Below are 25,414 nucleotides of genomic sequence, written 5' to 3'. Positions count from 1 at the left end.
ACAAAACCCAGACAAAATTGCTGCTCTCTGTTCCTGGTAATTTTATTCTCTGACCACACAGGTACATTCAAAGGTAATCAGTTTATCACAGACTTGTACCCTTCTGGTTTATTTGTTCTGCTGCTTAGTGCTCTTTTCTTGAAAACATCTCTCTAGGATCTCTCCCTAGAAAACAGTGAGTTATTTTTATCTCCAAGCTAGACAAAATAATCCTGCTGAAGGAAAACGAAGATGGCTGAGCAGCTGACAGAAGGCAGGAAAGATGGGGCTCATACTGCACACTTGGACAGGCTCTAGGCTCTGCTGTGCTTGGAGGTACCAGCATAGGGAAAGACTGGGTTATGGCAGGTATCTGGAAAACCCTCTGTGCCAGAGGCAGCCAAGATGATAAATCATTGGTCATGTTTGTGGTCTGCAAAATTGGCAGCAGGGGGCATGATCCACGCGGGAACATAAAGGACACTGAATCTTCCTATGCAAACAAGAAATGCTACTTTGTCCTCTCCCACTCTTTGAAAGGAAAAAATAAGACAAGCAGAAAATGGTTGCCACTAGTAACAAGGTGTTTTATCATGCCAGTGGTTTCAATAGCAGTGAGAGCTGGCAAAACAAAGTTTTATGGAGATGCATATTTGGTCTGGGCCACATCCCTAGTATCAGTTCTGTAAGACTTGGGAATGAGCTTTGGCTCCTGCCTTTAGCCATTTTGTAGACACAATTTACATTTATCACCTCCTGCCCCATTTTGGCTTCACCAGAAGGAGGAATGGGGAAAGGGGAAGCTTGAAGGAGGGAAGAAGAGGCTGAAAATAGCAAGGGGTGGAGGTGTGAAAGTATGGTGCTGTGGGCATTCTAGCAAGGCCAACAGGGCAAGAACTGGAAAACTCCTTCCTGTTTATACAAAAGGAGTCAGCCTGTCTTTCACTGAAGTGTCCCTTCACTTGTCAGCCTGGGGACAAGCCCACGAGCTGGTTCCTACCCATTTCCTTCCTTATGACTGCTCTGGCTGCCTGGACGTCTCAATCCAGAGGGGGAGAGAGACTTATTGCTTCTTTTAAAACATTTCCATGCTGTGAAATTAAGGAACAAACAAGGCCAAATATCAAAAACAAGGCTATTTATTAAAGGATAAAGTAAACAGAACAGAAGAAGGGAGAAAGGGGAGAGAGAAAGAGGAAGAGAGAAGCAAATGGAGACAGAGAAGAGGAGAGCAGGAAAGGAATTATATTACCACCACCCCCATGACACTTTTGTGTCTTTGACTAGAGGAGGCCTGAGGAATGGTGCTGCTGCTTTGGCTTGGAGGAGAGGAGGGGGAGAGAGAGAGAGATGAGAGGTCCAAGAGTTCATGTTTTCTTGTTGGCTTGTGCTGTCCTCAGCCAGAGGAGAGGAGGGAGAGATTCTTTTTGGCTTTTGTATCTAAGGGTGCTGCTGAGTCCTGTGATGTTTTTCCCTTCTCTGAGTAGCCTCCAGCATGTGCTGTCTTCAGTGGAGTTCTTCTCTCTTACAGCAGGAACAGCATGCTCCTTTGGTGGTGGTGGTGGGGAGATGTCCTGGACCACTGCTTCCAGGCTGCACGGTGATGTTTCCCCACATAAGCTGGTATAGCTCAGTGTCTTTTATTCAGTTCTTTTAATCACAGCTTCCTCCTGGCCCCTCACCCTAGTCACATTAATACATACATGACTGCCAGGTATTGTACCTGGTGGGCAGAGCTGACACATCAGGTGGGTCGTTCACAACAATCTTATCTTTGTTGCACCTTCCAGGGAGTCAGCACCAGAGTGACCTCCGCCCATTACGCATTTCTGGCTGACCAGGCCAGGTGGTGTTCTGTTGCATCTTTTCCACCATCCCCCCTTCAGGGGCAGCTGCAGTCTTGATAGGTAGAGATGATCTTGTCTTGGACATTCCAGAGGGTCTTTTCACCGTCCCCTCCTGGGAAGCTACTGTCTGGTGAGCAGAGATTATGTTTTGTTGGGACATACCTCAGTTCTTGATACAATCATAGGGCGATTGTGCACTGGGCCAGGCCCTCCCTCATCCACCAGGTCAAAATTCAAATCCATTTTCAAGAAGCTCTTTCTAGGCATCTGTGCCAAAAAGCAGCAGCTTGCTCAGGAAATATTTCAGTTCTTATAAACAAGACAAGCCAGAGAGTACAGATTTCTTGTCTTTACCCCTGTCTCTCATTAGCTTCCCTTGAACTACTTTGTCTTGGGTTTGCAGAGTTCTGTGGTCTTCTGGGTCCCACAGGTATACAAGTGTCTCTTAATACATCCTTGTAGAATTTGAGATTCCTTTTAGTTGAAGCTGTGAGATTTACTTTTTTTGATCTAGACTTCTACTGAGATCCCTGTGTGTCCATACATCCAAAAAACACACTCTGACACACAGACTTGGAGGAAATAATTATTTTCTGAATTATAGGATTACCTTGAAGAAACTGGGAAGGGTGACACAGATGTATAGCACTGAAGTTGGTCACCCAATATCCACCAGAAGCTGGATTTCTGGGATGCTGATGGCATGGATATCACCATTGCAGAAGACTACAGAAGTGAAAATACAAAAGAACAGCAAAGGCTGAGGAAAACAACAGAAATCAGGGTAAAGAAGGTCAGATTTCCAAGGAGAAGATGAAGCATTTGACTAAGAAAGAACAGATAAATCAGAAGGAACAGAGGGCTGGCAGTTACCAGGAAATGTGACCATGTGGCAGGTCCTTTCTATGTCAGGAGACAAATTCAGGATGTTGCAGAAACATTTAGTGGTTTCAGGAGATTTCTAATAGCTTGTGCATCTTCAGTACATGCTGCAGGACCTTGCAGCCTGCTCATTGGTTTAGATCCTAGTACCTTCATCAGGGGTTGGAGCACGTCTGGTGTTGCAGTTGGAGTTGAGCTTCTGATTAAGACTCCTCTTAAAAGACACAATCTCACAGATACCAAAACTGTTTTGCATACCAACACACTGTCAGTGGGACTGATAAGGGAGTTCACTTCAAAATGGTACTATAGCTTTGAACCAAAACATTTACAAGGAAACAGCCTGAGGCATTTCATTCATGCCTAGATGTTAGTGAGCATCTGAAAGCAAATGCCCATGTATTCTGAAAAGTTGCAAATGGGAGGCTGATGATTTTCAAGACCTACTGGGGGAGATACTATCCATTTATGTAACTGTATAAGTTGCATAGTGTGGATTCTTCTTGCACTAGGGGAAGAATTATTAAGTAAAAATTATTAAGTGGCTGTTTAAAGCATGGTATCATCAGATGGGTGGAGAAGGAACATCTCTTCACTCACAATAGCCACACTTCAGCCATATTAACAAACACATTTACATGCTGCTTCCCACTTAAGCAGGTCACTGCTTGAGCAGCAATCATTGTCTTTGGGCCTGACTCTGCAATTTGCATCCGTACATACAGGATGCATCAGAGTAAGAGGGTGCAACATTCTGTCAAACTTATTGCACACTCAGATGTTGTTCTGACCTCCAAAAAAGCCAACCCTTTCTCTGGCTATGTGTATGCTGTTCATCAGTCATGGATCTGAGTTTGTACACAAGCCTGGCAACCATCCATGCTTGTTTTATAAATGCCAAACTCCAGACCTTCCTGGAGTGGTGAAAGCTTAAATATTTGCATTATGCTATCACATGGATCCAGGCTTTCCTCCTGCTCTAGAATGACATCAGTGGGATTGAATTAAAGTGGTCTGCTAGGAGTCCTGAACCTTGGGTCTTCATAAGCACAGTCCAGATGATTTATGTCTAAACTGCAACTATCAAGATTAAAAGAATGCAAACCTTTTCATCCACTTTATTTGGATATGAACATCTTTAACATGTCCTCAAACCTAAAATTATAGTTAGTGTGTTTGATTTGACTTCTGTGCACAAGAAGCCTAGAGCCAGAAGCAATGGAAGGTGCTTCCGGCTTTGCAAATCTACATAGTTTACAATGAATTTTCATAAGCATTCCCAACCTTGGGAGTATTAGAAGACCACTTTCCTACCAAAGGTCATCTGCACCACCCCACAGGTCCTATTCCCTGAGGAATCCTGGTTTGACTTCATTGCAATTGTTCAAAATTATGCCTAGAGATAGGCAAATTGTGACTCCCTACACTGGTATCTGTGTCTTCTCCCCTTCCTATATCCTTGATATCCAACTATTTAAAATACCCAACTAATCAAACCCTTATTCCCAAACAGCACAACCATACTGTGGTGGGTTGCAGTTGCCCCCCAGCATTAACTTTGCCAGACCAGCTCAGTTAGAAGCAAAGGGGAAGCTGTATTTACAAGCAAAAACTACACTCTACAATGGAATGCAAAGACGATGTACAAAATATATAGTATTTACAACATTATACAGATATTTACAATTAACAAACAACACAAAAATCCCCTGGTCAGAGACCAGGGAAGCCATTCCACTGCCCCTTCCCCCCCTCCCCTGTCCCACAAGAGAGAAGAGAGAAAGCAGGGGGTTAGAATTAACTAAACAACTCAGCCAAGGTCAGCCAACAAGCAGATAAGTTTCTCCCAAGCAAAGCAAGCAGAGAGATCAGAAAAAGAAGGAATTGTTTAGGTACAGCCTGGTTTATGGCAGATATTTATCCAATGAATTCATTTAAAGTAATATTTTTTTTCCTTTTTACACTCAATAGCAATTTATTTATGTTTTTCTACTTTTCTGCTCAAAATCTGTAACTAAATTTTAAAGGCATAGCCTAAAACCACCACACATACCAACAAACCCTCTAATACAGATGCTTTTATACATGCAAAAACTCTGGCTCATATAACTCCATTCCATGATCTGGAGTGGATAGATTGACAGGCTAAGGTCAGTTGTATGAGGTTTAACAAGAACAAGTCCAGGTCCTGCACTTAGGTCACAACAACCTCATGCAACACTTGTCTCAATCTGGAAGTTGAGAAGGAGACACAGTTCTTTCTTGAACATTCCCCTGAGTGAAACTAAGAGACAAATGAGGTCATACATCAAGACAAGACTATTTATTAAAGAGAGAGAAAATGGAGATATCAAAACAGAGAAAGAAAGAAAAGGGAGAGAGAGGCAGAGATGGCATAGAAAAAGAGAGAAAGGGAGAGATAGTTGCCACCACATGGTCCTTCTTTGGTGGTAGGGCCAAGGGGGGAGAGACAGTCCTGGACTGCTGCTTCCAGCCTCAGATGTCCCTGGAGATGTTTCCCCCACCATTAACTGGTATAGCTCAGGGCTTTTATACTGTTCCTGGTTCATCAATTGTAGCTCCACCTGGCCCACACCCTAGTCACATCACAATACATATGTGACTGCCAGGTGTGGGCAGAGCTGACACATCATGCGGGTCGTTCACAATGATCTTGTCTTTGTTGAGACATTTCTCAGTTCTTAATGTAATCACCACCACCACGTGATTTACATGCTCAAGAGAGAATTCTCTCAAAACTGCAGGCTTGGGACAGAGTCTGGAAAGCTGCCCTGTCAAAAAGGTCCTGGGGATGCTGGTTGACAGGTATGAGCCAGCAGTATGTTCAGATGGCCAAGACAGCCAACAGAATTCTAGCCTGTATCAGAAATAGTGTGGCCAGCAGGCAGGAGTAGGGAAGTGATCACGCCCTCGTACTCAGCAGTGGTGAGGCCACCCCCCAAACACTGTTCAGTTTTGGGCCCCTCACTACAAGGACATTGAATTGCTTGAGCATGTCCAGGGTAGGGCAATGAAGCTGTTGAAGGGTATAGAGAACAATTCTCAGGAAGAGTATCTGAGGGAACTGGGACTCTTCAGTCTAGAGAAGTAGAGGCTGAGGGGAGACCGCATATCTCTACAATTACCTGAAAGGGAGCTGTAGTGTGGTGGGCATTGGTCTCTTCTCCCAAATAACTAGCGATAGCACAAGATGAAGTGGCCTCAAGTTGTGCCAGAGGAGGTTTAGATTGGATATTAGGAAAAATTTATTTACTGAAAGAGGGGTTGGGGACTGGAATTGGATGTCCAGGGCAACAGTAGAGTCACCATCCCTGGAGGTGTTCAGAAAACATCTAGACACGGCACTTTGAAACATGGTTTAATGGCCATGGTGGTGTTTGGTCCATGGTTGGACTTGATCTTAGAGGTCTTTTCCAACCTTTATGATTCTAGAAAGCTAACTTTCATCTTCAGGGGCAGGGCTTGCCTGTTGCAGTTCTAACAGGAAACTACTTTCAGTGGAAACAAGCTCCAATGTTATGGCTCCCACAGCAGCAAAGAGCTGCTTCCCTGCAAGACACTCTCATACCCTGGGGTGCCTGCTGCCTAGACAGATTCCAGACAGCTGCCTCCAGCCTGCTGCTCCTGTTCATAGGCCGGCTCTGGCTCACTCTCAAGCCTTGTCCCAGCTCTTTGGGATTTTTTTGTCAGTATTGTGGCGTTTGATGTTTTTCTTACTGTCCCCACTCCTGGACTGGAAAAAAAATTATGTCAAAATTAAAGCAAGCTTCTGTTCTTCTTGGAGATAAATCTTGAAAAGCATTAAATCTAGTGACTCACAAAAGTTGCAGGCATGTATATATGCAATTTAAAAAAAAAAAAAACAATCTTGTGACAGGAATAAGTGAGCAAAATGAGGTACACATTAATTAGCAATGCTGACAGCATGAAATCGTATTTCCTTGTCTAGTACTCCTAACATTATGCAGCATTCCAGCTAGGCAAGCTGGAGAGCTGCGATTCCAAAATGGCAGTGTTTTATGCTCTGCACCCAGGAGAAAATCCTATGCAACGTAAGAGGCAACAGCCTTTCAGACTCGGGTTTCAGACTGCCATCCTTCAGGGAAGAAGTGCTGTGAGAGATGGCATACTAAACATCAGCAAGGAGAACATGGTGGTCTAGTACGCCACTGTGCATGGAAGAGCTGTGCCTAATCCTCTTGCCCATGGAGCGCTCAGCTGACCAGCTCATCTGTTTAATGATGTCTTTAGAGAGGTACCTACAAAACTGTGAGCTTGGCACTACTGGCAAGAAAACCACAGAGAAAAATCAATGAAAATAAATTAATTTCCAGTGTTCTTTACTACTTTTGCCAAAAGTTAACCTTTAAAAAACAAAAAGATAAAAATGCCAATAAATCATGCTAAACCAACTGGATGCTTTGTGCATTTCTTTTAAATAAGACATTTCTCATGAAATCAAATTTCTATTTGTCAAGACCATTTCAGGCAGCCCTCCAAAACCCTCAAGGTTTTGCTTCATTCAAGTTGTTCCAAGTAGGACACAATCACTACAATAATGGGGTTTTGTTGTTTGGTTGGTTTTTTCCATAAATAGGAAGGGAATTCTTACATACTTTGCAAACATGGAAGGGGAAGCTGGATGTGAGGAAATGGACAATGAGAAAAATGTTAAGCCAGCTCAAAAGAAAACAAACACCAAGGTATTATTAATGACAGCTGGTCCAGTGGAAAGATGGACTAAACCACTCCTATTGGATACTGGACAATGAGGTGAAATTTATGTGCAGACAGAAGTAATTCATGCACAGCTGTTAGACAAAGGGCCATGATTTATTGATAATAAATTGACACAGTTGATGGATCTAATCAGTATTCAAATACTCAGTATGTTTTAAGATCAGCTAGGGTATATTCTCTGTAGCACAACTCAGCCTCTTGGAAATTCTGTCAAATTACATGGATCTGCAGTGTAAGGCTGGAATGTGAAACAGGGGCAGGGAAGACAGAGCTATTTAAAAAAAAAAAACTAAAAATTGACCAAAACATCCTCCACTCTCCTCTGCCTCCTTCCACCTGCCCATAAATAAATATTGGCACACTCCTGTTCTGCAGCATTAATTTAACCATCCAAGGTGAGAAGATAAAAAGGTCCAAACAATGCTATGGTCACAACATGCAGATTTTACAATGTCAAAGATCAGATCCTTGGGCTTTTCTTTTCTTTTTTTTCCCTTCAGCAACTCAAATAGTGTCCTGGATTTTAACCCAGGACATTTTCCTCACATTCTTGTTCTTTATTAATTCTCTATTTATACTCTGTATTTTCAAGAGTACTTGGGACCACTTTCCACACATCTTTCATCTGTGCTTCCTTGTGAAGGAGGCTGTCAATCAGGTTAACCTCTGTAACTCACTTCTGACCAAAACTAATTTTATGTTCCACACACACAGCTTCCTGGGCAATGGATGTACCTTTGGGAAGAAAAAAACAGTATGGGCAGCACTTAAACAGATTTAAATTTAGATTTTTCAATTTTGAACTCCTTAAAAAGTCTAGCAATGAAGTCTATTCTTTAGCATAAGCTAAGGTACAAAGTATTGAGAATTTATACCGGGGGGGGGGATTAAAAAAATCAGACCTGACCTTTACAGACACATCAAAGATGACTCAGTATCAGCACAGCACTACTTCTGTGCCTTCACAGGAAGTGGTGCTCTGCATTTCCTCCTGAAAAAAATGTAACTTAAGTGGAAGACATTTTATGCCTCAGCTGTTTGACCCTTCCTACTCAAGGCCAATTAACAGCAGCAGGATCAGCAATTCAATTTTCCCACTACAACAAAAGATTCTCTTTTAAATTTTCTGCTTCTGGTTCCTTACTCTACCACAGTTTCACTGGAAGACCAAAAATCAGATTCCCATTCTTCCAGAAAAGCTAAATTTCCTTCACAACCTCCCAAGACTGCAGGTGCTAGGTAGAGATTATGCCACGACTTTTTAAATTAGTGGATTCAGCATGAGGCAGAAATCTTACTGGAAAGTGTACATGGTTTGTGGATGGGGTAACTGTTAGGAAGTACTCGAGATAGATTCCAGGAAGGATTGTTGTGGCCTTAAGACAGTTTTGCAGACACTGTATAGCATGGAAATGAGGGGCACTTTTAGAACATACATTGGATACAACAGTATCAGACAAGTAAAACCAGAAAAAAAGTCCATAAAGAATTGCTTTTGTGTGAGTGCATGTCTCTGTGTATGTGTATATATACAGACATACACAAAAATACTAATTACAAGCTTCCATAGATTACACATATGATACATAAAACTTAGTCTTTGTTACACATACACTTTGTAGATCAGGAAATTACTGGTATTTGGAACCTTTACATTGGAGCTTGGGCAGACAAGAGCAGTTCAGCCCACTCTTCTTGCTCTGTTTTTAGAAAACTTGCATTAGTGGAGCCGACCTGTGCCATGCACCCTTAGAGGGGGTGAAATGTGCTGTGTCACTTTGCCACACAACCTGACACCGCAGTCAATTCAGAAGATCTTATTATACACCAGCCATCTCATGGAGCCATGGGACAAGTTCAGATATTAATTATTTTAACAAACCTGGGATGTACAAAGTGGGTACCTGTAATAACACAGTACCTTTAGAATTCAAGTGCATGTATTCACAGGGAGATCTTCCTTCCCTTTCAAAAAGTCTTTGAAAAGGCATCTTAAATCATGCAGACTCAGTCTCAAGGAATCATTACATCAGCTTCTTTCAGTTTGTTTTCTTACCTCTCATCCAGGAAATACCATCCATTTGGCAACAGCAATTGGTATTTTGAGTAAGGTTGACTGCTGTCTAAATGTGAAGTTAGGGTAACACCTATGTTTACTTATGAACAGGTCCTCTCCATCCTCACAGATCATCCTATAGCAAGGTGATTTGGCACAGACCAACATTAGCTGATAAAGAGGCTGCTGAGCTGCACAAGCAAAGTAACAGACAATTAGAGATAGGCTGAAAGCAGAGTAAAGACAGTGAAGACTGTGGTGGAATGCACCACCCAGCTACACACACAAGACATGCAAAACAACAACAAACCACAATAATCCTGTCTTTTAGAGTAAGAATTTCACCTCTCATCTACTCCATTCGTTCTGTCTCCCTTCTGAAGACCAGCCTAGGAAGAGAGGGCAGGTACAGATTCTCCTCCTTCCTGAAAGTAGCAGTGGGGAGAAAATGCAGGGCAGTTCAAGCAACTGGGCTTTCCTGTTGGCAGCTTTTTTAATTCAACACTATCAATTCTCATCTTCTCTAATCTCAGATAAGGAAATTGAATGAGAACTGGAATAGAAGCTTTCTTAGAGGGCTCTGGAGAGTACAGGAAACCACATGCTTTTCTATTTGGCTGGGTATCTTGCACACCAGTTTGAAAACTTAACTGCATGAATGAAGGCTTATTTCTTCCATCTCCTATAATGTCAAGTCCTACTTAACAGTTTCCAGAGAAATTTCAAAGTAAATAAATGGATAAATGAGACTTTACTCTTGGTATCAGCCCTGGAAAATACTTTCAAGTCTTTTTACATAAGAAAATACCACCAACGACAGAAGAACTAAAATATTTTTTTGGTAGTTTTATGAAGAATTTAGGCACTAATGTCAAGGAAATATTTATTTCCTAGTATGGAAAAATGGCTTTGCCTTGATTAGGGATAAGAAGTGTTCCAAAATTCTCCTGTGCAGTCTCACTACCATACATGTTAGGTGCCTCACAATAGTTTAGAAATAAATGACCCCAAGAGGCATGCTTTGAGTCAACACCTGAGCAGAGTCCCTACCACAGAATACTCCAGAACAGGTCTCTCTCAAGTCTTTCCTCAAGGCAGTTATGCTCAGCTAAAATCTCAGTTGAAGAACCAAGATGTTCCCTAAAACCCCCAATATCCATGTATGTAAGGACAAAATTGTTCCAAATTGTTATAACATAGTCCCCAAAGGGCTGAATTTCCAATGTTCTTCTGAGACAAAAGGGGGAAACTGGAATTTGGGTCTCTGGAAGTCCAAGATTTCTGATCTACTGTCTTGATACAAACTGCTTCATTTCTGTGAGACAATTCAGTCTTTGGAATCAAGCCCTTTGCTTCTGAGTTTCCTGTATTTGTAGACACAAGCAAATCAGAGTATTTCATGTTAAACAAAACATTGTTAGATCTCAAATGAGTGGTTTTTCTGATAAATCATTAATTTTTTGTTTCAGTTCATTTGGGTCAAAAGGAAATAGAGATCTTTCAGTACTACTGGTTTCATGTGCATGCAAACCTTCTTGGACTCAACTACAGCACTGATCCTCTGTAAGTTAGAATGTTAACTGTCTTAAATAGCATGAAGAGTCCATGACTTTGCCTTGCTGAAGAAGCAGAAAGTGGAAAATTTTTGAGGCCAAATCTGCAATTTACAAAATGGATTCACTCTGCTCTTTGCTCCTGTTAGGCAAGGCAATATAGATACACACAACATCCCCTACTCACTCAGAGTAAAATCCAAGAAAAGTCTTTCCTTTTGTCAAATATATACAACAATGCTCTGCGTGAGGTTTAGGCACACACAGAGCTTTTGTTTACCGACTAGCAACAGATGGTTTCAAGGATCAATTGCACCCTTTGATCTCTTTGATGTGGAAAATCTCTATGCAACATTTAGGGTACAGGAAAATTTTTGCAAAGCACTGATCTCTCCTTTTATGAACTTTAGTCCTGAACAATATATGTACAATAAATCAGAGGAAGGCACTGCCCCTTGAATGTAAAGCCAACACTAGGCAACATGCTAGACAATGGTCATCTCAACTCTCTCCTTGATGTCTGAGGCCATCACACAACTCTTTCTCATACTCCTTTTGCTGTTAGTGCATTATAAGTTAAATAACTTTCAACTGACTAGATGAAAACTCAGATTTGGTTAATTAAATAGCACAACATCCAGTACACAAACTGTATAAAAGCAGCTCTAATGGGAGGGAAACAGCTACTGCAAGAGAAATTTGGCAACAGAGGATACCATAAAGATTCGTGTTTAGTTCTGTGCTAACTGAACTAGACTGGGCACTGTACACCACATTTATTCTGGGCCTGCAACTTGTCAGAAGCAGACCCATATGACAAGATGTTGAAACCACAGAGTTAAATCAGCCAAATCACACCTTGCACACTGCTCAGTGTGTATGTGTAGTAATAGCCACATAACAAAGTCAGACCAGGTCCATCTAATCCATTACACTTTCTCCAATGGCTTACTTATGAGTACAATAACATTAGTAGTCCTTTATACAAAATAAAACCTCCTCAGGCTTCCATGCTTAAAATTATCTGACTCATTATTGCAGTAGTTTTGCACACCCTCCTCTAAACTTCCTAAGTTCTGGTCTACACATACAAGGTCAAACAAAAGCCAACAGGTATCAACCTGCCCAAAACTAAAACTGTATCGTTTCCTGACTGCTTGCCCAGGTAAGCAGAGAAGCAGCTAGGAGTTGCAGCTTCAAGAAAGAAAAAAAGAGAGGAAAGATGTGACATGGATAATCCTATCCTGGATTGCTACAAACTGCATTGAACATGATCGTAATACTATCTTAGCTTCCCTGTAAACTGTTAGCTTTCACACCCTGCCTGGTACTCAAAGCCTTTGCTGAGCTATTTCAGCACATTAATTTGCCAGAAAATGTGACTAAGGATTCCCCACCCCAACTTAACTGAATTCACAAGCTGAAATAGCTCAGTTAATAATATGTAAGTGCAGCTGCCAGAGAAGTTTACACTACAGCAGTATCTCGATCCAACTTGCTAACAGCGAGGCATATTACATCCCCAATAAAGCTGCCATTTCATAAATCCAGAAGTCAAAATGGGACCAAGAGATAAAAACCCAACAACAAACAAGCCTTAGACATGCAGCCCACACAACAGAAACCACTCAAGTTACTTCACTGTATTTTGCATCCACAAATCACATTTCAGCATAAGCCTCCAGACAAGGCAGTACAAATTTAAGAGTGCTTCCCATAGCCTTAACTGCCTTTGAAATTCAATCTACTGTCCTGTGCCTGTTAATAAGTAGAGAATCTGCACATGACATTTTTTTAAATCATTTTTCTATACAGGTATTCAAAAATAATATTAAAAAGTAGCCTAAAAGTAGGTGCACTAAAGTTAACTACATACTCCTAAATTGTATTTCTGAACTGGAATGGCAAAACAGGAAAACTTGGATTTGGTCACACTGCAGCTTGTCTTGCATCAACAACTTCACCTTTACATTTAACCAAGTACTGTAACCAGAAAAACTGCACAATATCCACCCTTGAACTCTCATTTCCTAATTTACTTCTGAAATGTGACTTGGCAGTACTGCAGCAATCAGCAGGCAGTCTAACATTATGTAAGCAATTCCAAAACCCTGATGGATACAGAATAGTGTTGATTTTGATGAATAAAACATAAATAGTAACATACAAAACAGGCTTTAGAACCAGCTGACTGCTTTAGGTTAGCACTAACAAGTTTTCACAACCATCCTTGACACACCAAGTCATTTTAATGCCTCTGTCAACAGCAGGGAACAAGCACAGCCAGCCATCAGAAAGTCACCAAAACATTCTATAAACAAGTTGTAATGTTATTCATTACACTGCAGAAACTGGTAAGTTAGTCTCATTTGCTAGGATACTAGGGGCATAAACTATTACCAAGCATTTCTTATTTCTCTCCCAAGAGTAAAGAGGGTTGTTTTTTTTTAAATCACATTCTTGCACACACACCCTCCCTTGCTCCTCACACACACCAACCACAGTGTACAGTGTAAAGAGAGCCCTCAATAAATCTGTTTATGGAGAAACTGCCTATCATGTAGAATGACATGTATTTTTCAATCCAAGTAATCAAGCTACATCATTAATTTTGCATCACTCTACTGCAAAACCCAAGAGAGGTTTATAAACTACGTGCAAGTAATTATGGTAAATATTATTTTCTATCTTCTCATAACCCCAGGATGGCAACCAGTGCCATTCTGTTACAAAGTGGTCATGCACCAAGTCTTGTTCTTTTTGCATAGAGAGGCACTTCAGTATGGTATGTGTCTTGCAAGCTACTGACTTCTGGTTGTCAGCACCAACATTATCATTTTATTGTGGCTCACCTTCAGATACTTACACATCGCATAGATGAGCAGTTACATTAGTCAAACTCTAAGCTTGTTGGTATTAAGTGCCTAGATGGTGTACCTCACCGAGGAAAGCATCCCTCTGCAGTTCATTCGACTGAAATGCCACTTTTTCTTTCATTTTTATTAAGTTCACTTAGGTTGACCAAATGAGCTTCCCTAAAGAGGCTTATAAAATATCAGGATGATTCTGTCTTTAGGTGCTCAATAGAAACAAATACTTAATTCAACTAGAAAACTTTAAAAATTACTTTAGATACAAAAGTGTAACAATTATACTGCGCAATACATCTTCATATATCACTAAGCCCATGAATTTTTTTTTTTTTAAAAAAGTTTGCACCATCAAGAACAGCCACAAGTCTTGAACCTCCATTCTTTACACATCCCTGATCAGATTAAACTGAAACTTGGGAATGCTTGGGATTCAAAATACCCTGAGCACATACTAGTGCAACACCACGAAGTATACATAATCCATTGGGAAAGGGGTGGGTGGGAATAGCAAGAATCAGATGGTGCTTTATTATACAGGCATGAAAACTAAGTTTCCTTTGGAAAATAACGTCATGGGTGGACATCTGGACCAGTGAGGTAGCCCAACGGGAGATAAAAAAAGTGGAACTTGGTCCCCACGCGTGGTACGTGCCAAACGGTCCTTCGCACCCGCCGGTGTCCCGGCGAGAACGGGACGCACCGCGGCCCAGCCAAGGGCGAGGCCGAACTCTGGCGGCGCGGCGGCCCGGCAGGCCGCCCCCAGTGCATCTTAGGGGCCCGGCCCCCCTCCCCCTTGCCCAGCCCCACCACCCCCTCCAGCAAGCGAGCCATAAAGTGCTGCAGAACGCGATCCCGACAGAAGCAATGTAAACAGGTGACTGATATCGGTCTCTTTATCCGCACCACGGCGAAAATAAGGCGCCGGCCTTCCCCCCCTCCCGCTAAGGGGAGAGAGGCCTCCCACGGCCTCAGGACGGCGCCACGGGGAAGCGGCGCAGCCGCACCACAGGAGACAGGTCCACGCCGAGGATCCGCTGCGCCCGGCGCCGCACCGCCGCCAGGCTCCGCCGGCTCCAAACGCTGCCCCGCACCCGGATGGTGGGGAAGGTGGTAAGGCGGGGGGTGGCCGCCTTCCAAATCTCCTCCAGCGACTTGCCGCCGAAGGGCTCCCAGGCGGCGCCCTCGGCCGCGCTGTCCTGCTCGCTGTCCACCTCTTCGCCTGACTGCCCCAACTCCGACAACGCCTCCCGCTCCTCGCCGCGGGGGCTGCCGCCCGCCGGGGTCGCGGCCACTTGCCGCTGCTTCCCTCGTCCCCTCCTACGGCGCCGCCGCCGCCTCCGCGGCTTGGCGCTGCCACCCACCGCCGTGGCCCGGCGCTTGGTGTCGGCGGCCGTGAAACGCCGCTTGCCGGCGCGGCGACGGGGCCGTTCCGCCGAGGGCGGTGGTGGATCGGGCACGACAGCGCGACAGGAGGCGTATCCGTAGACGTCCTTGCTGCGAAGGATGACTGGAGAGAACTCGTGCTTGAGACTGCAGAGGAAGTTCCATAGCTCCGAGTCGGAGCTCATAAACTCCGTAGACTTGGGCATGAAGATCTTGAGGGCGTCGCCCAGCGCTTTGGTGCCGGCGAAGGAAATCTGCGAGCGCGAGTACACAACTTTCTCCGCCTCCCCTTCCAGCCTCCAGGCGGCAGGAGCCGCTCCGCCGTCAGCTGCCCCCTCCGCCTGGGCTCCTGCGGCCGCTGTCGCGGCGTTCCCTGCCTCTGGGTTCATCTTCTCGGCTCCTCTCTCCAGCGCCGCCTGCTTCCTACTGCGGGTCATGAAGGCAGAGAAACAGGGTATATTGGGTTGAGTGGGGGGAGACGCCGAGAAAGCACAGCTGAAGAAAGCCGCCAGCCGCAGCTCGGCCGCCGCCGGGCGACCGCCGCCTCACCACACTCCGCCACCGACGCGCCGGGTGGGGAGCCCCGATCGATATCCTGCCGCCCAGCACAAAATGGCGCTTTAAACTCCCAGGCGGGGACTGCGCGCCGGCACGCCCTCCCTCTGCGCCTGGCGGTTGGCCCATTTGAAAGACGTCGGGAGGGATAAGCACCGCCCCCCGCGTGGAGAAGGCGGCCATTGGGAGGGCGGCCCATGGGGGCCGTTGAGGGGGTAGAGACGCCTCTATGGGAGCTTCCTATGTCTGGCTGCCGGTTCGCGGTGGACCCATGGGGTCATCTCCGCAACCGGTGGGCACCAATGGGGAGCCCCAGAATGCCACTGAGCCCAGTTTGCTTCGTCTCCAGTAGAGTGTCCCAATGGGTGGCACACTCTCTCAGGGAAGGGCATAAGGGTCCCCCATGCTGGTGTATCAGCAAGCCTGGTACAACTGTGCCATGTGCCAGTGTTATGCTTCACTGCAAGGATGAAGTGCTTCACAGAGCGCTAGACAAAGGATGGTTTCTTCTGTAAAATGTGTTTGAGTAAGGATTTAGTTGGATGCTTCAATGGGCAGACTAACCCAGAGGAAGAGCAAAGTCTGTGTGAAATGACAAAAGTGGGTAAACAGACCTGATACACTGAGTTCCACAACACAGTCCCGTTGCAGAGTGTATTTTAAACATGAACCTGTAGACCAGTTGTTCAACAAATACCATAAATCACAGAAACACAGAACAGTTGAGGTTGGAAGAATCTCTAGAGTTTATCTTGTCTAACCTCCCTGCTCAAACAGGGCTGCCTAAATCAGGTTGACCAAGACCATGTCTTGACAGCTTTGGGGCATCTTCAAAGATGAAGATTTGTTTGTATAATGACCAGTGATAGGACACAAGGAAATGGCATGAAACTGCATCAGGAGTTCAGACTGGACATTAGGAAAAAGTTTATTGAAAAGGTGGTCAGTCACTGGAACAAGCTCCCTGGGAAGTGGCCGTGGCACCAACCCTGTCACAGTTCAAGGAGCATCTGGATGATACTCTTAGTCGTATGATTTAGTTTTAGGTAGTCCTGCACAAGCAGGGTTTTGGACTCAATGATCCTTATGGGTCCCTTCCAACTCAAGATACTCTATGTTTCCACAAACTCTGGGCAACCTGTGCCAATGCTCATTCACCTTCACAGTGAAAAGGTGTTTCCTGATGTTCAGAGGGGACCTCCTGTGTTTCAGTTTGTGGCAGTTGCCTTTGACCCTGTCCTTGTGCACCACTGAGAAGAGCCTGATTCCAGACTCTCTGTGGCCTCCCTTCAGGTATTTACATATGTTGATGACATCTCCTTGAACCTCTTCATCTTAGGGCTGAACAGTCCCAGCCTTTCTTCACAAGGGAGATGCTCTAGTACCTTCATCATCTCCATGGAGGTGGGGAGATTCAGGCTAGATGTGAGGAGGAGGTTCTTCACCATGAGAGTGGTGAAACCCTGGAATGGGTTGTCCAGGGAGGTGGTCGAGGCCCCATCCCTGGAGGTGTTTAAGACCAGGCTGGATGAGGCTCTGGCCAGCCTGATCTAGTGTGGGGTGTCCCTGCCCATGGTAGCGGGGTTGGAACTAGATGATCCTTGTGGTCCCTTCCAGCCCTGAATGATACTATGATACTATGGCCCTTCACTGGAGTCTTTCCAGTATGTCCATGTCTCTTGTAATGAAGAACTCCGAACTGGACACACAACTCCATGTGTGGGCTCACCAGCACTGAATAAAGTGGAAGGATTCCCTCCCTCAAGCTGCTAGCCATAATTCGCATAATGCAGCCTAGGATATTAATCATCTTCTTTGTGGCAAGGGCATATTGATGGCTCATGTTCAACCTGGTGCCCACCAAGAGCTGTGGGTCCTTTTCTGACAAGCTGCCTTCCATCTGTCAGTGCATGAGATCATTCCTCCCCAGGTGTAAGACTTTGCACTTCTTGTTGAACTTCATGAGGTTCCTGTCAGACCATTTCTTCAGCCCATTGACACTGAAATATTTACAGCATCGTTGAGATTGGCTTCTTATCTCAGCAAAGCATATCCCAAATGAAGTTGAAAAAACTCAAGTCTTTGCATTGGTTGAGCCTTTCATGAGAGTAACCATCTTGCTGAGTCCATAGCACCATTTCTTCCTCTATGGCACTGCCATGCTTGCAGCTTTATAGTGCAATCATAGAATCATAGAATGGAAGAGGTTGAAGTGGACCTCCAGAGATCATCAAGTCAAACCTCCCTGCCAAAGTAGGATCACCTCGGGCACGTCACACAGGAACAAATCCAGACAGGTCTTGAAAGTCTCTGGAGAAGGGCACTCCACACCCTCTCTGGGCAGCTTATTCCAGTACTCCATCACCTTCACAGTAAAGTTTTTCCTCATGTTCAGGTGGAACTTCCTATGTTCCAGTTTGTATCCGTCACCCCTTGTCCTATCACAAAACACTGCTGAAAAGAGACTGGCCCCTTCTTGACACTCACCCTTTGGATACTTGTAAAGATCGATAAGATCTCCTCTCAGTCTTCTGTTTTCCAGACTCAGCAGCCCCAGGTGTCTCAGCCTTTCCTCATAAGACACGTTTCAGTTCCTTGATCATCATCCTCATAGCCCTCTGTTCAACATTCTTTAGTATATCACTGTCCCTCTTAAACCAGGGAGCCCAGAACCGAACACCATACTCTAACTACAATGTTGTGAGCTTTTGTGAAATCGTATTCCCTCATGAGATAGATCATGCTTTCTGATACTTTAGAGATTGCTGTCACAGTAAGGATATCTTGTCTAGTGCCTGGACTGTTTCAGTCAAATCAGAGCTCATCCTAGCACCCAGAACAGCAAAGAGTCAGCAAGGGCAGAGGTGGTTTAACTGTCTTACAAATCCTACTCAGAGTTTGATTAGACTGCTAACTAATTACTTTCTTACATCATCTGTAAAAGGCCAGAAATAACATTTTTCTCCATAAGCAGTCTTTGTTCTGCAATTAATCTTTTGGTTTAGAATAGGGAAATCTTTTATTCTTGACTCATCAAGAATATAAATTGGAATGTCTAGAAAGCCAGTCAAATAACTGGCAGAAATTATGCATAAGAAATTATTCCTTACTGACAGTGGAAATAAATTAATTTTCTTGAAAGTATAATTCATCTTGTGTTTTTGCAAAACTCAAAAGTATTAATCCAAATAACCATTTAAAGTGGCTTTTAACAAAGATATTTTAAATCTTCATAGGGATTGTCTCAAGGTGCAGCCATATTCTAAACCAGCTTTTTAAAGGACCCATTTAAAAAACAAACTCTTTCCCAAAATGATGGTGTTAGTTTCACAGTAACTTTAGAGCACAGTCAAGTAGGTGGATTGATCTAACTAAGGGAGTATCCTATAATGCAGAGGGTAAGAGCCTAGAGCTGAAAGGATTCAGGCAAGGCATCTCTTGATCCATCCATGCTGCAGCTAGTCTCACCCTGGCATGAGCACCTAGTTGCAGCAACAGGGTGACCACAGCTTAGTGAAAAGCTTATCACCTGCCCACTCTGCAGATCGATTGCAAAAGATGGAGAGTTTAAATTTAGTTCTGGGCATCGGTTTGGGTTTGCAAGTTGGGGGCTCAAGTTTTGTTGCCGGGGCGACTGTGTGAACTCTCCTGTGGACTGCAGAAGGACTCCTGGTGCGTGCTGATAGCACGGAAGTCCCTCGTGTTGCTTGGGAACAGCGAGGGGTGGCTCTTTCTGTGACTTTCTGCCCAGGGCGGCTTAAGAATGCTCAACTAGCCTAAGAAGGCGAGACCTGCCTTCTCCTCCTCGTTCTCTGCGGAGCGACGAGTGGCAGGGAGCGGAGCGGAGAAGGGGGCAGCGGCAAGCAGAGCAGGGTCGGCCCGCGGCCGCTGCGGGGGATGGCCTCCCGCGGCGAGTGGGCAAGCGACGGCTTCCGAAACCCGAGGGGGTGGAGGTGACTTGGACTCTGCATCGCGGCGACAGAGACGGCGGGGGCCGGGCCGGGCTGCGTTCAAGCGGCGGCGGCACCGCCGAGCCGGGCTGCGCTCAAGCGGCGGCGGCAGCTGTAAAACTTTCCCTGGTGTTTTCGGACATGCTCCGAGAATGGCGCCAAGCACCTGGCTCCGCCTCTTCTCTTCTCAGCGAGTTGTGCTGCAGCCGCCCCCTCTGCCGGGGGAAGGCTGTGAATCGGATGCGGTGATGCCTCGGTACGCGAAGCCCCCGGGGGGCGATGTGCCTGTGATGTGCCGGCGATGTGCCTGTGATGTGCCGGCGATGTGCCTTTGTGTAGTTTCGGACCGCAGCTGGAAGCGGTCGGCTGAGGATCCCTGGAGGGATGGAGAAAAGCGGTCGTTGCTCCGACCGGCTTGCCCCAGGGGTGGAAAAAAAGCCGCTGATTAACTGTAAAAGCAAACAAAGGCTCGGCTGAGAAGTTGTGAGGTATTGCCAGGTGACCAGGATGTCCCAACGAGTCCACAAGGAATTCACACTGCAGGAGAATGACTGTGTCGCTGGGAGGTTCCATCATATGAGGAAGAAGAACTGGAATGGACTGATACTTGAGCCTGAATGAGAGACTGTGTGGAAGGACGCCCAGATGAAGACCTGGACTGTTGCTAGACATATCATCAGAAGAGTTCTAGTTTGATGATATGTTCTGGGTGCAGGGATTATGGTATGGAATAAGGGGTGGCATGTGGTGGTTTAGGCTGGGTGCTGGCCTGGATGCCACTGCACAGAACACACCTGGGAGGTCCCTACGGGTGGGCCCAGACCAGGGGGTGGTCACAGGCAGGTATTCCATTTCCCATAATGCCCTGCTCCCCTATAAAATGCCCATGCGGGGTCTTCACTTCCTCTTTCGTCCCCAGTTGCAGCCTAGGTAAAATGGCGTGAGCCGCCTCCCTTGGGCCTGCCCAGGCCCGAGGCTGGGTTGGGGGGGAGGAAAGAACCCTGGGGGGGTTTGGGTGTACCCCCAGGTGGGGATGGGATGTTCTTGGGTATGTTCTGGGATCTCTCTCTTTGTCACAGTGCTTGTGGTTCTCTGTAAAGCTTTCATTGTTGTTTGTTCTTAAATTGTTTTTCTATTTAAACTTTCCATCACTTTTGCAATCCCTTTGTCTGAGTCGTTGTTTCTGCCCTGTGGTGGGGAGGGGGTTTGCCCCAACCCATTACACCTTCTAGGCCACAGGATCTAACTTTTGCTCATATTCTCAGTGCTGAAATCTCCCACACTATCAGATTCAGCAGCTCAGATGAGAAAGGGGTCCTTACTAAAATGCAGAAACCCTGTTGCTTATAATCATTGGCCATAACCTTTTTTCTTAGAATGACAGCCATTCCTGGCATATGACTCAAAAATCATTGAAGCATAGATGAGAAATTTTCAGCAAGCAGTAAATGAATGAACATAGCTATAAGTGAAAAGATAGGTTAGTACATTCTTGTGTTAATCCGTATTTATTAATTAATTTGACTTCTTTGCTTGCAGGATGAACAATACTATTTTAAGGCATAGGATGTAATCTCACTTTTATAACTTCATTATGAGTTTTCTGCAGGGTAACACTCTCGTTTTAATACCATACAAAGTAATATCAAGAAAATTCATGGTAAATGTCTATCTTTTAGTAATTTACAATAGCTCAGTATAGTAATAATGATGATAATAAAATTAATAATATTTTGGAAGTGCACAGCTCTTCATTTTAATTATACTACTGCTTATAAGCATTAATTATCACTAACAGTATTCCTGAGTAACAGATGAATAAAATTAAGGAGTGTATTAAAATGGCTTGACTTAAATATATAGTCTCAATGACTTAATTTTCTGTAGATCTTAGTTTCTAACAATCATTATTTAAGTAATACAATAAATGCCTATATTGGAACAGAGAAGAGAAAAAATTCTGTAATCTTTGTTCACAATTACTTGCTAGAATGTCTTTTCTTTATAAAAGTCTTGAGAAGTGGAGGCAAAGTACCAACTGACAAATTATTGCAAGGCCATTCTTAAATAACTCTTGTCTAGTACAAAACAAACAAACCCCCCAAACACCCAAAACACCACACTGCTTGCTGTCAATTAGTTTAACAGTACGTATGATCACATCAAGTTTTGAGTCCTATGGATGAACCCTAAAATCGTGGATATTAAAACCACACTATTTCTGCTGCTACAGCTTGTCTTGCAGCATACTCATGATCTTCTATGCAGATTAGCAAGGGCAGTCTTACTGTCAAGCACCTTCAAAGATAACCACTCTTTTCTAATACCTTTATCTCTGCTATTGAGAGATTGTATTAACTGGCAGTCTGCTCTGGTTAATTTCCTTAGAGTCTTTAGAATACCTTCAGGAAAGTTTTCATGATTCCACATCCCACAAACATGATCCCACATCCACTTGCAACTAAACTTCAGATGTTACCCAATAGTAATATTCATCAGGTTCCTGGGACTGAGAAATCCCCAGACAAGCACTGAAAAATTCCTGAAAATAGTTTCAAGCAAAGACAAAAGCAAATTATTTACAAGAACAGTCTCTCAATCAGTATTTAAAAAAAACCCAAACAAACCAACAACCACAAACAAACAAAAAACCACACCACAGAATCACTGTGTGTGGATACCACAGTTGCTGTCAACAAGAATAGTAAGATATTAGGAATCACTATGGAAGCAATAGAAAGCAAAACAGAAACCAGCATTCTGCTGAATACAGGTCTGTTGTGCCTCTGCAAATCTTGAATACTGTGCATTTCTCGTCTTGCTGTCTCTAAAAGGATATAATGATACAAAGAAGGGCAATTAAGATGAGCAGAAATATGGAGCAGCCACTTTATGAAAAGAGATTATGTAGGATAAGACTCCTCAAGTTGTAAAAAAACAGATGGCTGAGGAAGAATATGGTAAAGATTTATAAAACTGTGATAGTACAAAGAAGGCAGATAAAAAATGGTTATGTCTTAGTTCTCATAATCCAAGAATGACAGGAAAGCACCAGAAGCTGTAGAGCTAACATTTTTAAAGTTACCAAAATGTCTTTTTAGATTTTTTTTTTCCAACTGACTCATAATGACTCTATGGAGTTGGTTTTTTTTCCAGCAAAAATGTGGGTCCCAAAATGGAAAAATGTACCTCAATACTGAACATAAAGGTCATCTCAACCTCTGTTGCAGGCATTACAGAGTGCATCTCTCAAAATTATTAGACATGAATGGCAGAAAAAAAATCCATTAAGGGCTGTTGTGTGTGAAAACCAAGTCTGGCACTTTAGGCTCAGAAAACCAAGTGCTAGGAGAGAAGGAAAGAACACATCAGAGGAGGTAACCCTTAGAGTCTACACTGTTCAAAAACACTCCTTCCCTAATCTTCTAGCTGCTAACACAGAGAAGGGCACTGGACTCTGTGGACCCTGGAGCTGGTCATCATGGCTGGTTCTACTCTACAGAAGAGCCTGTTGGAAGGCAGAAAAAGGCAACCACAGCAGTGAAATGTGCTGTTTCTTTTCCAGAGCTGTGCTGTTGCAGCAGTTCACATCAGCCAGAAGAACATGTTCTAGAACTAAAAAGAAATGAAGCATTTGCTTGGAAAAAAAAAAAATCACAGAGGTTACAGAGCCTATCAGCAGCCAGGAGCCACAGTCAGGCACAAGTCCAGCAAGGATGGAGCCTGAGGTATAGTGTGTTCCACTGGCTCTGATTAATGCATGCTTTTTTTTTCACTTTATTCTTAGCATCTCAATACATCCTCTTTCAAAACAGTGACTGACTGTGTGCAGAGGGGAAGAAAAGATATATTTTTAATAAGTTCTTTATTTTAACAGCATTCATGAACAATAATATTTGTAAGAGGTAAAGATTTTCAACCATTTCGACAGAAGACTTTGGTACATTCTAACTGCCCTGCAGCAACACTAAAAATGAAAACACACAAAACAGCATGCTTTGCCATACGGAAAGCATTCCTAGGCAACATTTTAGCAGAACCTGTTTAACATTTGTTTTCATGTTCTGGGATGTAAGCTGTATGTGATGCATATAAAAACTGTTCATCACATACCATCATTGCCCTGTTATTAATTAGTGGTGACAGTGGCCATACTGGTGGGCACTGCAGTCTTGAGTGTCAGTAATGGTCTCAATCTAAAATTTTAACAAGTCCTTGGTTTATATATCCAAAGTTAAAAGATTTGCTGATAACCCTGGGTTTATTCATCTTTGTTTTTCTTTTATTCTCTTTAGTCCACCTTACCATCTTGCTTAAACAACCATGTGGACTTTTGACTATATTATAGTCCCTAATCTGACTTTTCTACCCCTGAAGTAGTTTACCTTATGTTAATTTTACTGAAGACAAGGTGACAGTACTTTCCAATACAGGACCAACTGATATGTTTGCAGTTAAAACTCTGTATTATCAAAGGTGTAAAATAGGTCAGTCTAGTACTACTTTCTGAATAGAATTCCAATATAGACAATATGTTGCTTGAGAATATGGTTCTTACTATATAGATCACAGTGTTTCCTGAAGCACTGTATTAGTGAAGTACTAAGTGAAGTACTAAGTGAAGTACTAAGACTGTTAAAACCAACATGAATTTCTTTCACTTGTCTCAAACAAGACAATTTTTAAAGCCTACTAGCAATTATTTAATAATCATGTTGATTATGTCTTACTTCTTTATATCAAACGTCGCCAAACCTGTCAGTTCAAGAATTCTTTCTTGATACACTCCCAGCCTGGGCTTCCATTTCCCTTCCCACCTGATCTGTGCATCACCACATGAGCTGACAGAACAAATTGACTCCAAAACAGTGAGAACATGAGATTAATTTGGTTTGTTTTCTTGAACTTGCAATGCAATGTTTGTATTGGATTTATGTTTTATGATGATCTCGGGAGGACATGAGACATGATGCAGCGTAAAGTCCATGGAGAGAATCTACCCTTCAAAATACTTTCAACAAATTAGAGAGAGGGAGTTGATACTAAGTCAACTCTTTATGTGACATAGATGTTGCTTTTTCAAATGGCTATTTGCAGCAACTTTATGATGCCGCTGGATGAAGTTTAGGCTTCTTAGTTGTTCTCTTTATCTGCACGATTCTTGCAAGCCTGACTGTCCGCTGTGTTTGTTTTAATGGAAAGTCCTTTTCAGGTCGTTTCTGGCACTTTCACAGGCGCCTCCGTTAGAAAAGAATCTTGATCTCTGTGTCTCAGTGAATGTTGTAAGTACTCAATTCTTATGCAGATGTTGCCTGTTAGCGTTAACATTTCCTTTCTAATCTGTTGTTGTTGTTCTCTGAGTTAGGCATGGACTTCAAAAGCCTGGAAGTCCTATCTCTGCACCTTCTAATTCCTCCTGCTAAGGGACCTCTACATCCCCCCCACCCCACCCCCCCCCCCACCCCACCCCACCCCCCCCGAGCTGCAGATGTGCAGCGGAGTTTAGGACTCCTCTGGGTACAGCACTGTGAGCCAACACAAGAGATCTAGCTTAAGGAGCAGTAGAGGTGTCGGC

At 43.8% G+C, this 25,414-nt stretch overlaps 1 protein-coding gene and 1 long non-coding RNA gene across 2 annotated transcripts in view; both read right to left on the bottom strand.

Annotated features, from left to right (window-relative positions):
• Nucleotides 1–25,414, bottom strand: part of LOC137454304 (uncharacterized) — a 109,534-nt gene that overhangs the window by 12,524 nt on the left and 71,596 nt on the right. The window lies entirely within an intron of this gene.
• CCDC71L (coiled-coil domain containing 71 like) lies at nt 12,707–15,958 on the bottom strand. Its single transcript, XM_068167015.1, has one exon. It carries the CDS (start codon nt 15,769–15,771, stop codon nt 14,920–14,922), a length of 852 nt encoding a protein of 283 aa, XP_068023116.1. The 5' UTR covers nt 15,772–15,958; the 3' UTR covers nt 12,707–14,919.

This window comes from Melanerpes formicivorus, unplaced genomic scaffold (genome assembly GCF_026170545.1).
Source record: "Melanerpes formicivorus ecotype bairdi unplaced genomic scaffold, bMelFor1.0.p_v2 SCAF_3, whole genome shotgun sequence".
Taxonomy (NCBI): Eukaryota; Metazoa; Chordata; class Aves; order Piciformes; family Picidae; genus Melanerpes; species Melanerpes formicivorus.
Note: the sequence above shows the minus strand (reverse complement) of the source record. Positions and strands in the feature narration are given on the sequence as shown.